Below are 19,650 nucleotides of genomic sequence, written 5' to 3'. Positions count from 1 at the left end.
TGGCGTCTCTCTCCCCGCACAGGGCGTGTGCTGGTCCCATGACCCGTCTTTCCAGTCGCCCTACACTCCAGGTCTGTGATCATGCGCCCCCCACCCATAGCTTAGCCTGACGCGGCGCTGGCTCATGCGCCTTTCCGCCCCAGCTTCTCACCACGGACCACACGTCCCATCCTTGCCGCCCCGCCCCGCCTCCAGCCCCGGGCGCTACCCTCCTGCTCGCCGGCTCCGGTGTCAGATCGGCCGCGCCCGCGGGCCGTGCTCCCTGACTGGCTGCTCCGCGGCGGCGGGCGGCCCGTGGGCGCACACACCCTCCCCGAGCAGCCAATGGGCGTGTGCGCGTCACTGACCGGCGGCCCGCGAGCCGGCAGCTCTTCAATAAGCCACATTGTTGCATGAAACTCCAGCGCAGGAGTCCCCGGCCGCCGCTAGCACCGCTGTGTCACCCGACTGAGAAGATCCGTGGGCGAGAACAGCGCGCGTGTGAGCCAGAGAGGTCCGATCGCCCTAGTGCCGCCAGGCTGCAGTTTTTCCCAACTAAAGCCTTAGTGATCTTGCAGCTAAAGTTAGCGCCCTGACGGTGGGACAACCCGACACGTCGCCGGGAGTGATTCTTGGGCGCTTTCTATACTTGTGACTCCCAAAACCTGTTTCTAGAGACCCGAGACCCTCCAGCCGGGTGCGCCATCGCCGTTAGCCTTTTTTTTGTGTGCCGCCCGGACTCAGCGCACCGGGCCCCGCCGCCAAGCCCGGGTATAAAGCGGTCCTACCGCGCCGCCCTCCCCGCTCCCCGCACGCGCTCCGGTCTCGGTTTCCCAACTCGGCGCTGTCGGGCTGCGGCAGGATGATCGCCTCGCATCTGCTCGCCTACTTTTTCACGGAGCTCAACCATGACCAAGTGCAGAAGGTAAGTAAGCGCGGCCGGGGGCGGCTGGCTCTCCTCTGACAAAGTTGTGTGGTCCCCGGCCCTCTCTCCGGGGTCCCGAAAGTTGCGTGGTCCCCGGCCCTCTCTCCGGGGTCCCGGCCGGCCAGGACTCACCTGTTTGACCCTGCGGGGACCCGCGCCCACCCCATTCCGGGCCGAGGACACAGAGGAAGTCAGGGCGGCCGGGAAACTCCCAGGCGCGAGAAGCCACGTCCGCTAGGCATCGGCCGGCGTGTGCGCGCGTGCGAGGCTCCGGGGCTCGCGCACCGCGCGGCTCTCTACCTCCCTGCCCTTCTGCGCGCACTCGCGCTCTTTTTTTCTATGTTTCTGGAGGGGCTGGTCACCCAGCACGTAGTCTTAGGCTGCTGTGCCCACGTGGGAGGAGCCCCCCTTTCGCAGCCGGAGTTCCGGTGAGAGCACGTGGGGAGAGTAGTGGCTTGGGGAGGAGGCTGGGCTGCCGCGTGGGGCTGCCTGGAGCTTCCTGCGCGGAAGGACTGCTTTTTGGGGACTTGCGGTTCCTCTTGACGTTCCTCACGGCCTTGCTGAGGTGGGCTTAGGGAGAAGCCGATCCGGGAAGGAGCTGGGACCGGGGCAGAGGAGCTTCGCCCGCCGCGCCCCCTCCCCGGAACTGAGGCTCCGCTAGGGGCGGACATCCCCCTACGATCTGCCTCCAGACCGTCAGCCTGAGTCCCCCGGGCCCGCCATCAAGTGGGGGGCGGACTTTGGTTACTTCTCGTGCTCCTCAAAGTTACTCGGAGAGGACCCCCCCTTCTCCACACACATATTTTCCTGTCTTCTTGAGGTTCTTGTTCCTAAAACGAGCTTTTTCCTTTCCTAGGCCCCGACCTGTCTGTGCCCACCTCTCTCTCAGCAGCCCCCAAAGCCCGAGCTGTGCCTCCAGCCAGGTCATTTACATAAGAAAGAGCCTCTGGCCCAGCCAGGAGCCCAGCTCTCGGTGCCTCCGGGTATGGGGTGGGGGTGGGGCTGGGCTGAGCCCGAGGCGCGCTCTCTCTGGGGAGAATTGAGTTTCAGAAATGCTTGGGATTTCAGGATTGGCTCCTGGCCCTGGGCATCAGCTAAGACTTGAGAAGAGAGAATGAGCTGGGGCGGGGGCGGGGGTGTCTAGAGCTGTGAGGCAATGACCGAGCGTTACTCAATTACATACTTGAAATTTCTGTTTCTTAGTGGGACCACATTTTTGGGAAAATGTCTTAGTATTATTGTTCGGTAGGGTGACCTACTTGTACTCCCATTCTGGGGATCCTGAGAGCAAAGGAGAGGATAGTGGGTTACCCTTTTGGTGTTTTCAGAGCTGTGGCAGATGAACCCCCAAATAAAGCATGACATTACCCAGCCTCAGACTGGAGTAGGGAGCAGAGGACGGCTGGTTTAGTTGAGTTTTACTCTGCTTATAAACGGCTGTTACTCTCTAACTCGTTCCTGGGATGTGGCTCTGCTGAGCCCTTTAATTCGGTTTATTTAAGAACGTGTCTGTGAGCCGGCAGGATCTTGGCAACTTCGTTGGGCTTGTCTGCCCAAGAAGTGAGTTAACCCTTGGGGAAGGCTCATCTCTGGGCAAATCCTAAAATACAAAGCTGGAGGATCATTAATCCAGGGGAGGTATTCTCAGTTGGGTGAATATTGCCCCAGGACATTTTAATTCTTTTTACAAATTTATTCTCCCCCATTCCAGAGGAGGGAAGCTATGCCAGAATTGTGGAGTCATCCCACCCTCCCAGTCTGGAATGGGGTCATCTCTTTGGGCCCAGAGTGGAAAGAATTAGCCAGGCTATCTGGAAATGAGTTCTGATCTCGGTTTTGTGGTGTATTAACCACAGGACCCTGAGGAAGTCACTTCACCCCTCTGGACCACCGATTTCTTCTTTTAAAACGGGGGTGGCATCAGTGGCCTTGTCCACTTTGTGGTGTTGTAATGTGTCCAGCAGTGTGGAAGAGTCTTTCTTGTAGGCTTCTCTTCTCTGCTCTTGCAGCTGCCTTTCAGCCTGTGAAGTGTCTCGGGGACACTTGGATGTATTTCCTCTAAATTACCACTGGGGGCAGAATTGAGTCCAGCCTTTCACTCAGCAGGTGTCAGCTGGGGAGTAACCCTCCTGGCTTAGGTGAGCGAGCTGTTTGAGTTCAGCTGCAATTTGATAGGAAGTAGGAAGAGAACCAGAGAGAATATTTTCGAAGCATCTTTCCAAGTTGCTGCCAGAAGGAAGAATTAGGAGAAAAGCATGAAATGAAGCTTGAGTTTAATTTTACAGTCTTTTGAAAAGGCCTTGATTTGGACTCTTCTGAAATCCCCATCATCTCACATATTCTGGATTGTAGTGTGAGGCACAGAAAGCTTAGAGTCACCTGCCAGCAACTAGACTCTTCGGGATCGCTTGTCTCCTGATCGACAAGCCCAGGGTTTTGTGCCATTAGGAGGAGAGTAAGGGTTACTTGCTCACTTTTGCTGATTGACATTTTGAAACTCAAGAGCAAACACATGTAGCATCTACTGTGTACCAGGCACTGTTTTCAGTTCTTTACATGTATTAGTTCATCAACATTCACAACAAGCCCATGAAGTAGATGCAACTATTTTCAGCATCCCTGTTTACTGGTAAGGAACCGAGGCACAGAGTAACCTGTCCACAGTCACTAGCTTTTTTGTAAGAGCTGGGAATTGAAGCCATGCAGTTCGGCTCCAGAGCCCCATGCTCTTGATGACACTTGCTGGCTCTGGGGACATTAGCGGACTCTGTCCTGGCCCGTGTCTGCATTCACTCTTGGATACTGGCAGCACCCTCACTCAGCATGTCCAGAAATGCAGCTAGCTCTCCTCTTGGTTAGATTAATGACACCAGTACCCTCTGGCCCTTCTGGCTGAGAGCCCTGGACTCATTTCACTGACTTTCCTTTGTGATTGCTACACCTTTGTCAACCGGTCTCTGGTTACTTCAGAGGCCTCCTAGGGTTTCTTTCTTTCCAGTCTCATTCTGGATCATTTCAGAAGCCTTTTAAGACTCTGCGTACTCACTCGTCGCCTCAGTCTCATCTCTATCTTCATACCCCTAAGAGGGGAAGCACCATTCCTCTAACCGTCATGCGCGTTCACACTAGGTGCTTTTGCCCTCTGGTGGCATTTGTCATTCCACTGTACATAGGAGCTGGTAGTTTTCAGTTCCAGTTCCTTCCTCAGGGCAGGGAGAATCCTGGCTGTTTACCTTTGTAGCCACAGTTTCTGACCACTGGTGAGGTGCTCAGGGAGTGCAAGAATAGAGGAGACCTTCCTGGGGAAAGAAGCTGAGCAAGGTCTGCAGGAAGTAGAGAGTGAGAGGCTATTAGGGACAAATGCTAGTCCCTGGCAGAAGGGATGGGTGGATAGGTGGCCCCTTAGAGGGAAAGGCAGTGGGCTATGCCTTCATCAACACCTGAGGTAATCCTAAGAGGAGAGGGCATTTCCTGTCCTCTAGCAACCGAGGCTTTAAGTCCTGTCTGTGGAGAGATAGAGGATTCTTTTTATTAATTGAGGTAAACATGGAAGTGAAATGAAGTATACATGCCTTCCTTTGGCCATTGACCAATTTGTGTAACACGCATAGAAGGCTATATATTCGCTCTATTCCTGGAACATAGATAGCTCACTTGGGCTCCTTGCTGTATAGTGAGGGATAGCTTTCACCTCTGGACTTAAGAGAGGGGGGAATATCTTGGAAGCAGAAAGATTCAATAGAGCCCCTGACAGTCAAGATAAACAAGAGTTTGAATGTTGTTTGAGAACCTACTGCGGGTACAAGGCCCTCTGGATACTCTGTGGGACATTGAAACTAAGACACCTTTCACTTGTCTGGTGAGATAAGACTCCAGGAGAAGATACTTCCCAGTCCCTCGGGGCTGTAGCAGTCAAGAGAGGGTGCATTACCATGGAGTGGTGAGTTTGGGACCTCCAGGGAGCCCTGATTGATATGTTTTAAGCACCTACTATGTGCCTTAATCTTCAGATAAGGGATTAATTTACTAGGGGTAAACTACTGATTAAAACTTTAAGATTATTTTTGACTGACATTGACACGAACAATTTGTCTCATTTGTTCAACTTGTAACCTAATACTTAGTATCCTAATACTGTCCCTTCCCAGCTCAGAAGACAAGTGATGGTAGTAGGGATATTTTGTAGCTTTTGATAACCATCCATTCTCGCCAAACTTGTATTTCAGAGAGTGCTAGGAAACTTTCTTCTTTACCCCCAAATGAATTAAAATTTCCTCTGAGGCTCCTCAGACAAAGCCAGCATTTTTTTTTTTTAATATCATTTTTCAAAGTTGAACATTTCCAGCACCCTGAGGAGTTTGAGGGCAGTTAGGGGCCCTTTTCCAGGGGGAATCAAGACAACACAAACCAAAACAGTTTTCTCGAAAAATCTGGCAGCCAGAGTAAGGAGACAAGGAACCCCAGAAAACTGGCTTCCTTTGTTGAGATACTTCCAGTTGAAAAGGCCACTCTTGATAACAGGTTCTGCATTATCATTGTTGAGTTTTGAAGTCAGCAAGTTTGGTTTGTTTTCCAGCCCTGTTTGTTGTCTGTCTTTCTTTTCCAAAGCAGTGGGGGTGGCGGGTGGCAAATCCAATCCCGGAGTTCACTGGCTGTGTCTGAATCATACACTGTGGATCACAGGCGTGCTTCCTTGTGCTGGAGTGGATGTTTCTGCTTCCTGCTAAAGCAGGTCTCTCAGCCTCAGTGCTGTTGATATTTTGGGCAGGGTGATCTTTTGTGAGGGCCTATCCCAGCCTATCGTAAAGAGGAAGAATGTTTTTTTTATACTATTCCTTTAGAGCAGTGGTTTTCAACTGTTAGCAATTTTGCTCCTCAGTGAACTTTGGCCATGTCTGGAGACATTTTCGGTTGTTACAAGGCTGGTGAATGAGGATGTGTTACTGTATCTAGTAAGTAGAGGGGAGGGTTGATGCTAAACGTCCTAACAATGCACAGGACAGCGCCCCCACAACAAAGACTTTTCTGGCCCCAAATATCTATCGGTTGAGAAACTGTGTTAGGAGAACATAGTCCGTCCCCTCTTTCGGTTTTGTAGTGCTTTGCTCGTGGTCATACCGGTAGTTAGTGGTAGCTGCGACTAGGACCATGGCTCTCAGCTCTCAGTGTGCCTTTTCATGGGACAGTGATGAAGGGAAGTGGCCTTTTACAAAGGATGAATTTAAGGTGAGTCTGCAGACCACAGTGGTCGGCAGATGTCTGTGACCCCTAGCTGAAGTTTAGGTTAGCTGGGTTACTGTTTTTCTGTCCTCAACCAGAAAAATGTGTGCAATGTAAGAACTCCAGGGAGCCAGTGGGGGAGAAGTTTGCTCACTTGTCCCTGGGAGAATCTCACCCTGGCTGTTGCTGGGGTTTTCGTGGAGGCCAGGCATCCACCAGGCCTCTGAGCAAGGCGAGCACCTGAGCTAGCGGAACATGAGCTCAGGAGCTGTCATAGCTGGGAGCAGAGAAGAGGGGCCGGTGACATCCTCTGAGGGGCAGTCCAGCAGTCATGGGGAGAGGCTGCACTGTGAGGTATAGAGCCGGGGGCCCTGGGGTTGAATCCTGGCTCACCACCTAACCGATTGTGTGAACTCGCGCCTGTTAATTTAACCTCTCTAGGCCTCAGTTTCTTCCTCTTGTAAAATGAAGAGTGTCTGGATGACACCTTAATAGGGTTGTTGTAAGGATTAAAGAAAGCTAATCTATGTGAAGCTCTTAGAGCTATGAGTGACACATGGTCAATACTTTATGGGTGAAATATTAGTGCATAGAGAAAGACACACTCTGAGATACCCTGCTGTGCTATCCATCTGGGCAGGAGCAGAAGAGGCCCTGCTGGTTTTTTCCCGAGGGCTTGAGGGCGTATGGGTTTTGGCCCATTTATGCTCTCTGTCTGATGTCAGATTAGAGCAGAGGACAGGGAGGGCAGACGGATGGAAACTTCCGACAGACAAGGAATAAGGAAGCATCCTCGCTGCCCTCTCGACTTCTGAAACCTCCTCTTTCCCGGCACAGGAGACCCAACCTCGAGCTTTTCCTCTATCTTGCTTTCCTTCTGGTCCCCTGGGGAGATAGCATCCCCATTGGGGGTCTCTGAGATGCCCTGGCCGTTGGTGCACCTCAGGTTGAAGCGTCCTCCTTGGGAAGTCATGAGAGACACAGCTGCACTGAATAATCACAGCATTGGTTCAGCCGCTTTTCACTGCAGAAACCTCATCCTCTCCCCCTGGTACCTCCCCCAGAAGGCAGAGGGCAGAGGGCAGAGGCTCTGAGGGCAGTTGCTGAGGCCACTGACGCTGGAGTTGGTCTATGAGATGCTTGCTCACTCTTCCTCACATCTGCCCCAGACTCTCGCTTCCCACTGGGGAAGCTGCTTAAGGTGCCTTGTGTTGGCGAGTCACAGGACCAGGGCTTGGAGGTTTCGGTCCCACTCAACCTGTGGTGTTTCACTGAAGGGAAGAGTAGTTTGCACATTTTTTTGGCACATAGGGTGGAAGATCCCCGGCCAACTTGCGTCTCAGCAGAGAGCTCTTTGTCTTTCCTATGCAGATCTGGACTGTCCAGTGTGGCCCCCCCACGTGATGCTGCAGTGCCTGGGGTTCTTGACAAAGCCCCAGGGGACCCTCTGTGTAGAACCCACACTCTACTCCCCCATACTACAGCCTTTGTCTTTTGCAAACCCAGTCGGGAGTCTTGGCCTTGTTGCCACGGGAACAAGAGCCAGAGAATCTCATTTCCCCTGAAGTGCTGCCCTCTTTTAGGGATGGCCATGGTTTTTGCACTTTCCTCTGTGGATCTCTAAGCATTTCCTTGACATTCCTTCTCTGGAGGTGGCTCCGTCAAAGCTTATCCCAGAGTTAACCAAGAGAAAAGTCAGGGCTGAGAACTTGGCCTTAGGAGCCCTTGGTGTGCCCCCCCCCACCCCCACCCAGGCCTTCTCGCCTCTCCTCATCCCTCAGCTCAGCCTCCCGAGAGGCCTGGAGGTGGCTCATGTTCTTAAAAGGCCTTATTCCCAGCCTCTTCCTTCTGGCATCTTCATAAGGTCTGATAAACAAAGGAATAAAGCCAGATAAGCTGTCAGACAGCTTTAATTAGGGTTAAATAGGGCATTTGAAGCTGCCATTTTTTCTTTTTCCCATTTGAAGGACTTCCTCCTGCTTCCTCCCAAGTTTTCCTGTCTCAACCCCTTTCCTGAAGCCTTCCAGCCATGTCCTGTCAGTTCCTCTTCCTCTCAATTCCCAAAGGTCTCAAAGTAACAAGCAGATACAGTGCTTACTAAGCACGGGGCTCTGTCTATGTGCTCTACGAGAACTTAGGGCATCCTCCAGCAGCCTCCAGGGTAGACATTATTATTCCCTGTTACTCAGATGAAGACACTGAGGCACAGGAAGGGACAGTACCTTGCTCAAGGCCAAGCCAGAGTTCAAACCCAGGCATCCTGACTCTGGAGCCCAGGCTCTTAACCCCAGCATGGTGCTTCCCAGAACACCTAGAGATGGCCGGTTGTGTTTCAGTTTTCATGGGGCTGTGAGTCAGGTGTCAGCTGGGAAGGCACCTTTGGGATCATGTAGTCCAAACCCTTCATTTTACAGATGAGGAAACCAGGTGCTGTGTCCTCAGGGACCAGCCACAGCTTACACAGGACAAGCCCCAGAGCTGGAACCCAGTTTCTCCATCCCCATCCTGTGTCCTTTCAGCACCATTCGTGCAGCTTGAGTTCTCATCATTCAGGTGTGGGCTCCCCAAGAATAAAGGCAGGATTTGCTTTGTGGCCTGTACCTAGGGTGACCCTATAAATTATTGTCTTAACTGGGCCAGTTTTCAGAGTAAAAGGGGACACTATTAATGGTTATGCTGCTACCATATGTAAACTGGGATTGTCTTGGGCAAACTCGGACAGATGATTGCCCTGCCCGTGGTGGGTGTCATGTGGGGTGCGTGGGGCAGACTGGGAGGGTCTGCAGCTGGACGGTGCAGAAGGACAGGCCCAAGGGGATTTGGTTCAGCAGGTGGACGGTTGGCAGAAGACAGGAGTGGGAAGTTTAGATGCCCCTGTAGGCAAGACGCTCAGGGGTAGACTCTGGTCCTGGCATGGGGCTGTCCAGGAGAGGCAGAGTCTGACCCCTAGGGAGCCTGGGGAACTGGCCTGGGCAGCCAGGTAATGCAGAGGAAATGATGGTGCTGCCAGGATCACGTGCAGTGAGGGCCCAGGCCTGAAGAACCGGGTCAGGCTCTGAGCATCTGGCAGTCTGGAGTAGCCAGTTCTTCCCTTTCACCCAGGTCACCCTTCACCCGGGTCCCTCTCCCCGCCTTCTCTCCAGCATTCCAGCAGCCCCTCGTATGTTACCATAGCAAATATATCTTGAGCACTACTCTATCTCAGTACTCAGGTAGCCGCTGGCATCACAAACACGAAGTTGGGAACATGGAGTCAGTGCCTTTAGTCCTCTGGGACCAGTGAGGGAGGGCGAGAGACACAAGGTGACAAAAGTGTGTTGGCATCACCTGCCGAGGGATTTGGGGAGAGGCCATTTGTGCTGAAGGCAAGTGGGAGTTTATTAGGCCAGAGGAGGAGAACATTCTAGGCATGAGATCAGCACGTACACATGTTCCTAACCTTTTCAAGACAAATGCTCCTCAGATTGATATGGATGTGTGTGATTTAAGGGATTATAAGTCTGTATAGTCATGTGTTGCTTAACGACAGGAACGCGTTCAGAGAAACACGTTGTTGGCGATTTCATCACTGTGTGAGCATCCTAGAGTGTACTTAACACTAAACCAAGATGGTACAGCCTACTACACACCTAGCCTGTATGATACTAGTCTTATGGGACCACCATTGTATATGTGTTCCATCGTTGACTGAAACATCGTTATGCTGTGCATACTGTATTTTATTACATTGAAAGAAACTGCTTACTCTCTGTCCTTAGCTTCAGTTTGTAATTACGTATTGACATATTTGCCTCTTGACGATAGACTGAACCCCTTGCAGACAAAGATTGGGGTCTTCTTTATCCCAGGATCCTCAGTGCATTAGTGCTCCATCAGTATGTGTTGGTAAATGAGCTGTGCCATGGTCATGGACATCTGGGAAGTATTACTCCTTTGCCCTGCTGCCCCACAGTCAGAACAGAGCATCTGAGGACAGGAGGGTCCCAAATGCCCATCTCCTGGACCCCTGACAGGTGCTGCCACCTGAGGTCTGTCTGGCTGTAACTCGATGCAGCTGAGAGCAAGAACTGGAAGAACAGGAAACCATGTGACTCACGGATGGGGCAACAGGATCTTGGAGGAGTGGCGGGTGAGCCTCCTCCGTCAGCTCCACACTCGCCCTGGCGCCCCAGGCTCCTGAGCGCATGATGCGTCAGAGCCGGAATCTCCCTGAGGTGGCACGGTGGTGGCACCAATGAGGGTCTGCTGTGTTCCATCTGAAGAAAGTGTTGTGGCAAATCTGTTGCTTTTGGTTAGCTGTGTTTCAGAGGACAGGAGACTTAACGAATCCAGAATCTGCTGTGTCTTTTCCTCCCCGACTCATCTTTTTTTTTTTTTTTTTCAATCAGAAACATCTGGCCTTGTCTTGGCAACTTTACAGGCTAAACTTGCTCTTTGCACAGCCTTGGTCCTCCCAGGAGGAGTCTGTGAAGGCATTATTAATGAGGTCACTGACAGCAGATACCTGGCTTTGCAGGTTGGTTGCACCTGTGCCTCAGGTCAGGCCACTCAACTGGCCCCTGGATGTTGTGGGTCCTGCCAGGGACATCACCTGTGGCTTGGGGAAGCTTCTCCAAGCCTTGGTTTCCTCGTCAAAGATTTGCAGTAAAACACTGGCAAAGGAATAATGCAAAAATAGGAGATTCTTTTGAAACTAAATTGCAAGCGTGTGTCAGCACATACTCCCTGGAAGGCTGCGTATGGCTGCATCTAGACTTTGGCTCTTCCTTTTGGTTTGACCTCTTTTGACGTCTTTGATCTCCTTTGGCCCTCTGACCAGTGCCCTCTGCCCTTTTTCCTTCTTCTGTTTTTTTAATTGAAGTGTAATATACTTAGGAAATAACACACTGGGTAACCACCACCCAGATCCAGTAACAGATCATAACCAGCACCAGCACTAACCCCCACTAAGCGTAATTGCTATCCTGACTCTACCAGCATAGATCTATTTCTGTACTTAATATAAATGGACTCATACGGCATGTTCCATTTGTGTCTGGCTTCTCTTACTCAACCTTATGTTGTGAGATCTGCCTATGGATGTTGTTACAGGTGGCGGTAGCCAGTGCATTCTTCTTGCTGTCCAGTGTCCCTGCCCTTTCACCCCCCAACCCTGTCCTGGCTGTGGTTGAATTAAAGCAGATGAAACTAGTCAAAGCCCTTCACTTCAAGAGGGTGTGGTCCTTCCCAAATTTCTTTCCAGAAGGCCAGGTTGGAGCCTTGGGGCCTTGGCCTAATATGTAGGTGACCTGGTTATATCTTCAGGACAAGAACGTGAGTGCTAGGGAAGCTGAAATTTAATCAGTTGGTCTTCTTGGGGTCTAGAAGAATCTAAAAGGTGGGAATTAGCTAGTGTTCATTCCAGGCCCCCTGGAGTTTTTCTAGGTATTAAATCAGAAATACCCAAAGGCTGGAGAAAAGAAGTCCACCTGTACCTCAGGATGCCCCTGTGACCCTGCTCCTGATGCTTACCTGATTGTGGAGTCACTTTCTTATTCGATTTGGTCACTTGAGTTCGCCCTTCTATCAGGAGGGTGTGTCCTGTAGAAATGACTGGTGAACACTTGCTTGATCATGTATTGTTTATTTTCTGTCTGCTTACTAAAAGGGTCAGGTGATGGTTCAGCTTTCAGTAAGAGAACTTCCTGAACAAGAGTCGTGGAACAGGCAGTGTTGATTACCAAAAAACTTAGACTAAAGGTAGTTCACTGGAGTTGAGTACAGAGCTCTGAGCTTCCTGACAGTCAAGGCAAAAAGGACAGCTCTCTTTGAGGGAGTCACCTGAATTTCATTGGCCCGTAGCAGGAAACACAGTGAGTCTGGGCAGCCACACTTTCTCCTGACACTAAACCCTGCAGAGAACTGACTGGTCGGTGAACAACACAGCAACTTCGTATGGTGGGGTGATCTTTATGATCCTTCCCGTGATCCTTTGATTAAAATTGATAGGATTAAATCATACTAGTATGAAGGTATTGCAGTAGGGAGCTAATGTAATGTAGTGAGGTGAGCAGTTTTCTGGTCCTAGAATTCATAATCTTGTTCCAAGATCTTGGGCTTGCCCACACCTTCTGAGCCTTTTCACACAGTGTCTCTACCGTCTCCAGATCCACTAACATGTATGTCATCTAGGTATATGTATGTCCTCAGCCCAGAGGCAATCGCCCCTGAATGCCAGTTTCATCGACCACTTACCCTGTAACACTTCCCATGAGCTGCCTTCTACGGTGCTTACTTTTCTTTCTTTCTTTTTTTTTTTTTGAGGAAGATTAGCCCTGAGCTAACATCTGCTGCCAATCCTCCTCGTTTTGCTGAGGAAGACTGGCCTGAGCTAACATCCGTGCCCATCTTCCTCTACTTTATATGTGGGACGCCTACCACAGCATGGCTTGACAAGCGGTGCCGTGTCCGCACCCGGGATCCAAACTGGCGAACCCCGGGCCGCCGAAGAGAAACGTGCACACTTAACCGCTGCGCCACCGGGCCTGCCCCTGTGCTTACTTTTCTTGATCTATTAAGACCCACCCCTCCATTCATTTCAGAGGCATTTATTGAGTCTATACTATGAATTGAGTTCTTTGCTATCTTGTAAAGTTCTGAGAGCAGGAATCTTGATTTCTTTAAAAAAATGTTTTGATTGTGCTACTATGTATATACATATCCATAGATATCATAAAATTTACCATTTTAACCATTTTAAAGTGTACAATTGAATGGCATTAAGTAAATTCACTTTGTTGTGCAACCTTCACCAGTCTCCATCTCCAGAATTGGTTTCTTTTTAAATTATGCTTCCATGTACTCTAGCGCTTTGCATATAATTGCTTTTTAATAAAGGCTCTAAAACGGGGGACGCTGGGGTCCCAGCAGTGGTCAGGGATCCAGGGGTTAAGTGATATGACTCTTACAGATTTAGAAGTTGAAGTTTAAGGTTTTTGTCTAATTTCCTTTGAAACCACTTAAGATATTCAAGGTAGAATTTGTAGTCCTTTATTTAACAAACTGTCAAAGTTGGAATATTGCTCTCTTCTAGATATAAATAGTTTGATCAGGACCATTTTCCCACTGGGACCGGATCAGGTGGCCTCAGGATCCGGGCCGTGGTCACCAGCCATTCAATCAGACTTGGCCTGGAAGATGAGATGGGCCCTTCTGGACCAGTGGTAGGATTGTCATTTATTGTTTTTGACAGTGGAGTGAGGCATCTGGGTGATCTAGTCTCAAGTGTGTGACCTTGGTCAAGGCTACTCCCTGGCCTCATTTTCTCTAAGTTCCCTTTCCGGCTCTCACCTCCAGGCCTTTCCTTTTGGGGCTTCCCCATACCTGGCTGGGGCTGTGTCTGCCCCACCTAGGCCACTGCGCACGTTGAAGTGGAGCCTCTGTGAGGGTGACCTTTTGCTCCCGCCATTCCTTACATCATGGCTATGACACAATTTCTCCTCCTTTTAGTGCTAGTCTGGAGGAAAATGCGGGCACTTAAGGAGCTGAGCTCCCCATTTGGGGTGTTAACTTATTTCATAAAGAGTAGGGTTAATTTCTCTTTAGAGCTTCTCCTGCCTCTATCTGCAATTCTAGAGAGGAAGAGGGTAGGTCAGACTGGTGTGATATGGGAAGAAAGAAACTGACCAGAATTGCCCAATGAGGAAGTTCTAATCTCAAGATTGCTAAACAGACATCTAAAACTGCTATCTCTTTAATACACACCCTTGCCTCCAAGCAGGCAGGTAGCCTTCCCACACCTCGGCCAGGCTTTGCAGCTGGGCTGCCTCTGGTTCCCCAGCCTGGAGTGCCCCCTCCTTCCCCTCTTTCCCCCTGATAGAGATTTAGAGAAGCAGCCCCGTTGTGAGAGGCCACACACCCACTGCAGAGAGAGAAGGAACAATTTGGGGAAACAGCCTCCGTTTCATTAACCCCGAGGGTGACTAAGCAGGGTTAGGAAATGTCCTTGATCCTCCCAGGGTGCCACATGGCAGAGGGAGTCTAGGAGAAAAAGAGGAGAAGGGGTAAAAAGGAAGGGGTGGCCTGGAGCTGTACGCTTCTCTCCACATTTGTGCCAGCAACTCTGGTGTGGGGCTCTTCATCCTGTTTTATAGGGAGGAAACTGGGGCTCAGACAGAGACTGAATCATCCAGTGTGACACACCGGTACAAGTACTAGAGCCAAGATTTGCACACTGATTTTTCTGATGCCACAGCCTGTGCTTCACCACCACCAGCTATCAAGTGAGAGTTGGCCTGAATGATTCTGCGTTGATAGTTTCCAACAACTTCAGTCTGTTTCCAACAAGGACAGGGTTTGTCTTTCCAACTCTCAGCACCCAGGATCCACACAGGTTATCTCACAGGGACACACTGAGCCTCATATCTTAACTATTGACTTGCAAAGATCCCAGGCAGCAAAACAGTAAAAATGACCTGAAGCAGTGTTGACAGGAGCACAGCCCACCCTTGTCACTTTATTGGCATGTGGATCCCAGCCCAAGGAGAGAGGAAAGTGTCTGAGCACCCAGCCCTAAAGGCATCACTTTGGTTAGTCTGCAATGAGGTCTTTGGAATTCCTGTTGTTTTTTAAAAGCACCTCCTGTCATTCTGATGTGCAGCCAGGTTTGGGAACTCTTATCCCAAGTGGCAGAATGGAGACTAGACAGAAGTCATCAGAAAGTTGTCTCAGATTGAGGAGAGACTTTCTAACAAATAGAACTGACCCGACAATAGAAGCTAACCAACTTAGAGAAGTAGTGAGTCTGTCATGCTTGGAAGCATTCAAACCTAGGCCATATGACTATTGGGGTGAGAGAGACAAACTAGACAAACTTAAATGCTGTCTATGTTCGGTGGATTTTGAACTTGTTACCCCTTTCTTTTTTTCTTTTGCTGAGGAAGATTAGCCCTGAGGTAACATCTGTGCCAATCTTCCTCCACTTTATATGTGGGTCACTGCCACAGTGTGGTTGACAAGTGTTGTAGGTCCATGCCTGGGATCTGAACCCGTGAACCCAGGCTGCTGAAGTGGAGCATGACAAACTTAACCACTACACCATGGGGCTGGCCAAGGGCCTTTGTAAGAGTGAGTATTTTTTAGCCATAGTCCTACTGCCTGGTGTCCATTTGGTGTCTCCTAAGTGACTTTCTCCCATGACGTTGGCCTGGTGCTCCCACCCTCTGGCTGCACTGTAGGTGAAAGTTGACAGGATTCTGCCAACTGCATTTACTTTCTTCCCAGTCCAGGAAAACCATCTTTATGTGGAAGGCTGCTTCTTAATTCTAACTTCTGCTTCCCTTGGCCACCCTTCACCCAACACAGCAGTGAGGCCAAAGCTGGGTGGGGCCCAGTGGTGTTTTTAGGAAGCTGTGACAGTAGGTGATTAATCATCCCTTCCTGAACAGCCCTAATAAACCTGGGGTGGCTACATTATCATGCTGTCAAGGAAGGGAAATTTGGGACAGGGTACCACAATTGTATTTTTCACAGCTGTCTATATCCCTTCTTAGTCTCATGTGATGGAGAAGAAACCAAGACCTTGGTTTCTCCAAGAAACTGCAAGGCAGAGAGTGCCCGCCCACACCAAGAGGGTCCACAGGACAGGTGAGGGTGGTGGTTCCAAGGCCTGGCTTTAGAGCCAGACACACCTTAGTTTGAATCCCAACTCTGCCACTCACCACCAAGTTGACCTGTAAAACAGGAATACAGAAATACAATGGAGGTCAAGTCAATAAAGCCATAGGATGGTGCCTGGCAGGTAAGAAATGCTTGGTAAATGTTTAGCGACTGTAATGATCATCATTATCATTTTCATCTGTCATAATTAACACTGAAAGATGATTATAACCTATTGGGTGGAGGGCAGCATGACTTAGTAAAGGCTGACTGTTTAACTTGTTAGACTCTTCGAGGGTTAAGAATGGGAAGTATAGACTGGATTTCCAACAAGGCTTGTAGCAGCTTAAACATCAAAGTTAAACTAAAGACGGCTGCTGGAGAATTGTGGCCAGTCTGCTTTTGCTCTTTTGCATCTGTGACCTCACACTCCAAGAAGTGACAACTTCTTAACAAGGCAGTACCGGCTTTGCTCTCCCATCCAGGAACTCTTGCTTCCTTTGCAACACCCAGAGCCATCTATGGAGGCAGGGGGTGGGTGGCTTCTGGCCCTCTCCTTCTCTCTTGGGAAAGTAGTAATGTGGGAGCTCCAGCTTGGTCATGTGTCAAACTCATGATAACGTCCAGAGATATGTCTACTGCCCTTTGACATATCAGGCCAGCCCCGTGGAATGTGCCCTCCACTGCTTACCCTTCATGTGTGCGTCGGGGGATGACTGGAATAGAAGATGGCCTTTTGATGGACGTGGCCTGCCTGAATGCGCTGTGAAACCATTTGGCCCATACGGGCCCCGCTGTTCAGCAGAAGAGGGGCCTTCATCTAGCAGAGCAGACAAGAGCACAGATGGGCCGGGCGGCCCAGTCCAATCCCGGCTCGACCCTTGGCGTCTGTGTGACTTTGGGCACGTTGCCTTCCCCTTTCGGTAGAATGGAGGTAATAACACTGCCTGCCTCACAGGGCTGTTGTGAGGATTAAATGAGTTGCTGGGTGTAGTGGGTGTAAACCCTTGAGAACGGGATCAGTGCCTCATCAGGGTTTGCTGTTATTACTATGACCCATGAGGACATCTAAGGTTGTTCCCAGACGTGGCCTGGAGTTTCGGAGCTGGAAAAAGCAGAGTCCTTTCTGGTGCCTTAGTTTGCTGATGAGGCTGCGAGGACCATGACCATCACACCTTGAGGGCACAGCTGGGACCTGGCCCAACGGCCCTGATTCTATCCCTGTCCTTCCACGGTCAGCATGCTCTCCTATCCTGGACACTGCTGCGGAGAGCAGGGATATTCTGGAAATGTCGGTGCCTCCTTGGGTGGATTCCTATCCTGATAGGAGAAAACTGGGAGTATCCATGGCCAAGGCAGATGAGAACTTTCAAGAAGGAAACTGTCTGAGAGGGACTCCTGATGTTTCTCCTTTTCCCAGTTTAAATCTGGGAAAAGTTCACGTAAATTAATCTTGGAAACAAGATCAATGAAGTAACTAGGGAGAGCTGCCCCTGCCCCAGCCTCTGAGGACAGGAGAGGTTGCATTACTCTGTAGATGGAGCCTCTGTTAGGTGTCAGGCACAGTGTGAGGCTCCAGGCATGCAAGGGTGTACAAATAGACATGGGTCTTCTTGCCCTTGGTGCTTATGATTTGGACACTAATAAATAGATATTTCCAAATTGTGGATGGTGCTGTAAAGGGAAAAGTTCTTAGAATAACAAGGAGTCCTGACCATTTATTAGGAAGATCAGAGAAGGCCTCTGTGGATGGAGGCCTGAAGGATTGCTAAGAGATCAGCAAATGAAGAGTAGGATAAGGTCTGTAGAGCCTGTGTGAATGGGCTCCAAGGCAGGGGAGGGCAAGTTGGGCGAGACGGGGCATGGAACCAAGGATAGAGTCTGCACAAGGGTGCAGAGGCATGCAACAAGATTAGGAGTGGGGAGAGGCCAGATCGTATAGGGCCTTGGAAGGATTTTGGGTTTTGTTCTAATTAGAAGCCACTGCAAGGTTTTAAGCAAGAGAATGGTATATTGTGGCCGGGGGTGGAAAATGGACAGAAGAGATAAGAGTAGAATTGGGGATTATATATAAGTCCAGGCAAGAGGTGATGGCTGCTTGGCCTAGGGGGAGGGGAGTAAGATTGGCATGACTGGCCTCATGAAGTATGGGGGGAGGGGGGCAAGAGATGAGGGTCAGTAATGAACCTCGGTTCCAGGGATATTGTCACAGACACTGAAACTCAACCTTTCTGAAGAGAACTCTTCTCTTTCCCAATATGCCTTCATCATTCTCCAGAAATAAAGTTAAACCTGTTTTTCTAATTTTAATTTTTAGTTTAGTTTTTTTTCCCTAAAAGACAAAGTCTTGTCAAATAGATTCTGGTTAAATGATCTTTAACAACCTGTACAGAACAGATTGTATTCTTTTGAAGGGCTGAGTGATGATGTTCCATGACATAGATGTATACCATAATTTATTTAACCAATGCGTCTCTACTCTTTCCCCTTCTTTCAGGTTGACCAGTATCTCTACCATATGCGTCTTTCTGATGAGACCCTCCTGGAGATCTCTAAGCGGTTCCGCAAGGAGATGGAGAAGGGGCTTGCAGCCACCACCCATCCCACGGCTTCAGTGAAAATGCTGCCCACCTTTGTGAGGTCCACTCCAGACGGGACAGGTGCTGCACCTGGGGGGATGGCTCTGGGTGCTCCATTACCAGGGGGAGATGTGGGTGGCTTTGCTCAGGGACCCAAAGAACTACATGCCAGTGAAGATTCTTGGGTTTCAAGCTTCAGAAAGCAACCCTGGCTGATTTAAGCATACAGGGAATTTAACAGAAGGCTGTGGGAGGGGATAGGCAGGAAGACTGGCAAGGCAGGCATCCTTGGCAGTCAAGGTAGAAGTAAATCTCTGTCATCCTACCAGGGCATGGCTGCCTGCCATTATTTCCCATCCGTGTGCTGAGAAAGGCTGCTTGGCTCAGTTTGGGATTTGGTAGTCCTGCTGAGATTGCGTACAATGATGGCGACAAATGGCAAATGTGCCTAAGGTGATCACATGGCACTCGCTCTCTGGTACCCCTAACCGGCACATTCCACAGGCTTGCTGGAGAAACAGTGTAGTACATGTTGTCCTAGATTGTTCTTGAACTCCATGAAAAAAAGAGTACTAGAAGTCCAAATAAACTTGGGAGAATGCGAAAAGCCACGGCGCATATTAAGGTATTAAAGGCTCTGAAGTTGTGCAATAAGAACTTGTCAAGCTTTGTTTAATCCCTTTGTTAGATACAGACTCTGTATTTCGTGATGCGCCACCCAGCAAGTGATTTAATCAAATCCAAGAAAGGTGAGCATGGGGGAGAGACTGAAAGGTGTTGAGGGGCGCGAGCAGAACTGTCGTGGGAATGCACATCAGCAGCAGCATATGTGGAGGGGATGGGGGAGTGACAGGCATCTGGTAGAGCACAGGACATGGACCTGGTGGGATGTGGTGGGCAGGGACGAAAGAGGATTCTCAGGGGACGTGGATGTGGAGCCCAGCTGCCTGGGGGGTGGCAACATCCTCAGAGAAGGGAACAGATCTAAGTTGTGTCAGCGCTTTCACACTGAGTGTTGCATTTAATCCTCACGATAACCCTCCATTTTAGAGATGAGGTAACTGTGGGGCCAGCAGGAGTGAGGTGTGTGGAATAGCTCCCCACATCTACAGGGTGGGAGAAAGAAACCGAGAGGCAGCTGCCAGGGTGGTAGGAGAACCAGGAAGCTAGAGTCTGAGAACCTGAGGGAGGAGACTGCCGAGAAGCTGGTCGCTGGGGAGGCATCTGCAGAGGAGTCCTGGGAATGGGGATGGGGAGGGCACGGGACAGGGCTTGTTCCTAGGCCACTTGCCTTCAGCCTTTCCATCACAG

At 50.1% G+C, this 19,650-nt stretch overlaps 1 protein-coding gene across 3 annotated transcripts in view; it reads left to right on the top strand.

Moving 5' to 3' along the window:
• Positions 1-233: 233 nt before the first annotated feature.
• Positions 234-19,650, top strand: part of HK2 (hexokinase 2) — a 57,942-nt gene continuing 38,525 nt past the window's right edge. The window contains exons 1-2 of one of the 3 annotated variants that reach the window (XM_014847279.3): positions 234-904; positions 18,258-18,420. In XM_014847279.3, the coding sequence (XP_014702765.1) occupies positions 842-904; positions 18,258-18,420 (226 nt within the window). In that variant the 5' untranslated portion in view covers positions 234-841. Of the gene's footprint in view, positions 905-1,232; positions 1,333-1,390; positions 1,470-18,257; positions 18,421-19,650 lie in introns of those variants that run through there. The other 2 variants (XM_044772717.2, XM_044772716.2) reach the window with 2 other exon arrangements.

The sequence above is a fragment of the Equus asinus genome, chromosome 6 (genome assembly GCF_041296235.1).
Source record: "Equus asinus isolate D_3611 breed Donkey chromosome 6, EquAss-T2T_v2, whole genome shotgun sequence".
NCBI lineage: Eukaryota > Metazoa > Chordata > Mammalia > Perissodactyla > Equidae > Equus > Equus asinus.
This window is presented reverse-complemented; position numbering and strand designations above follow the sequence as displayed.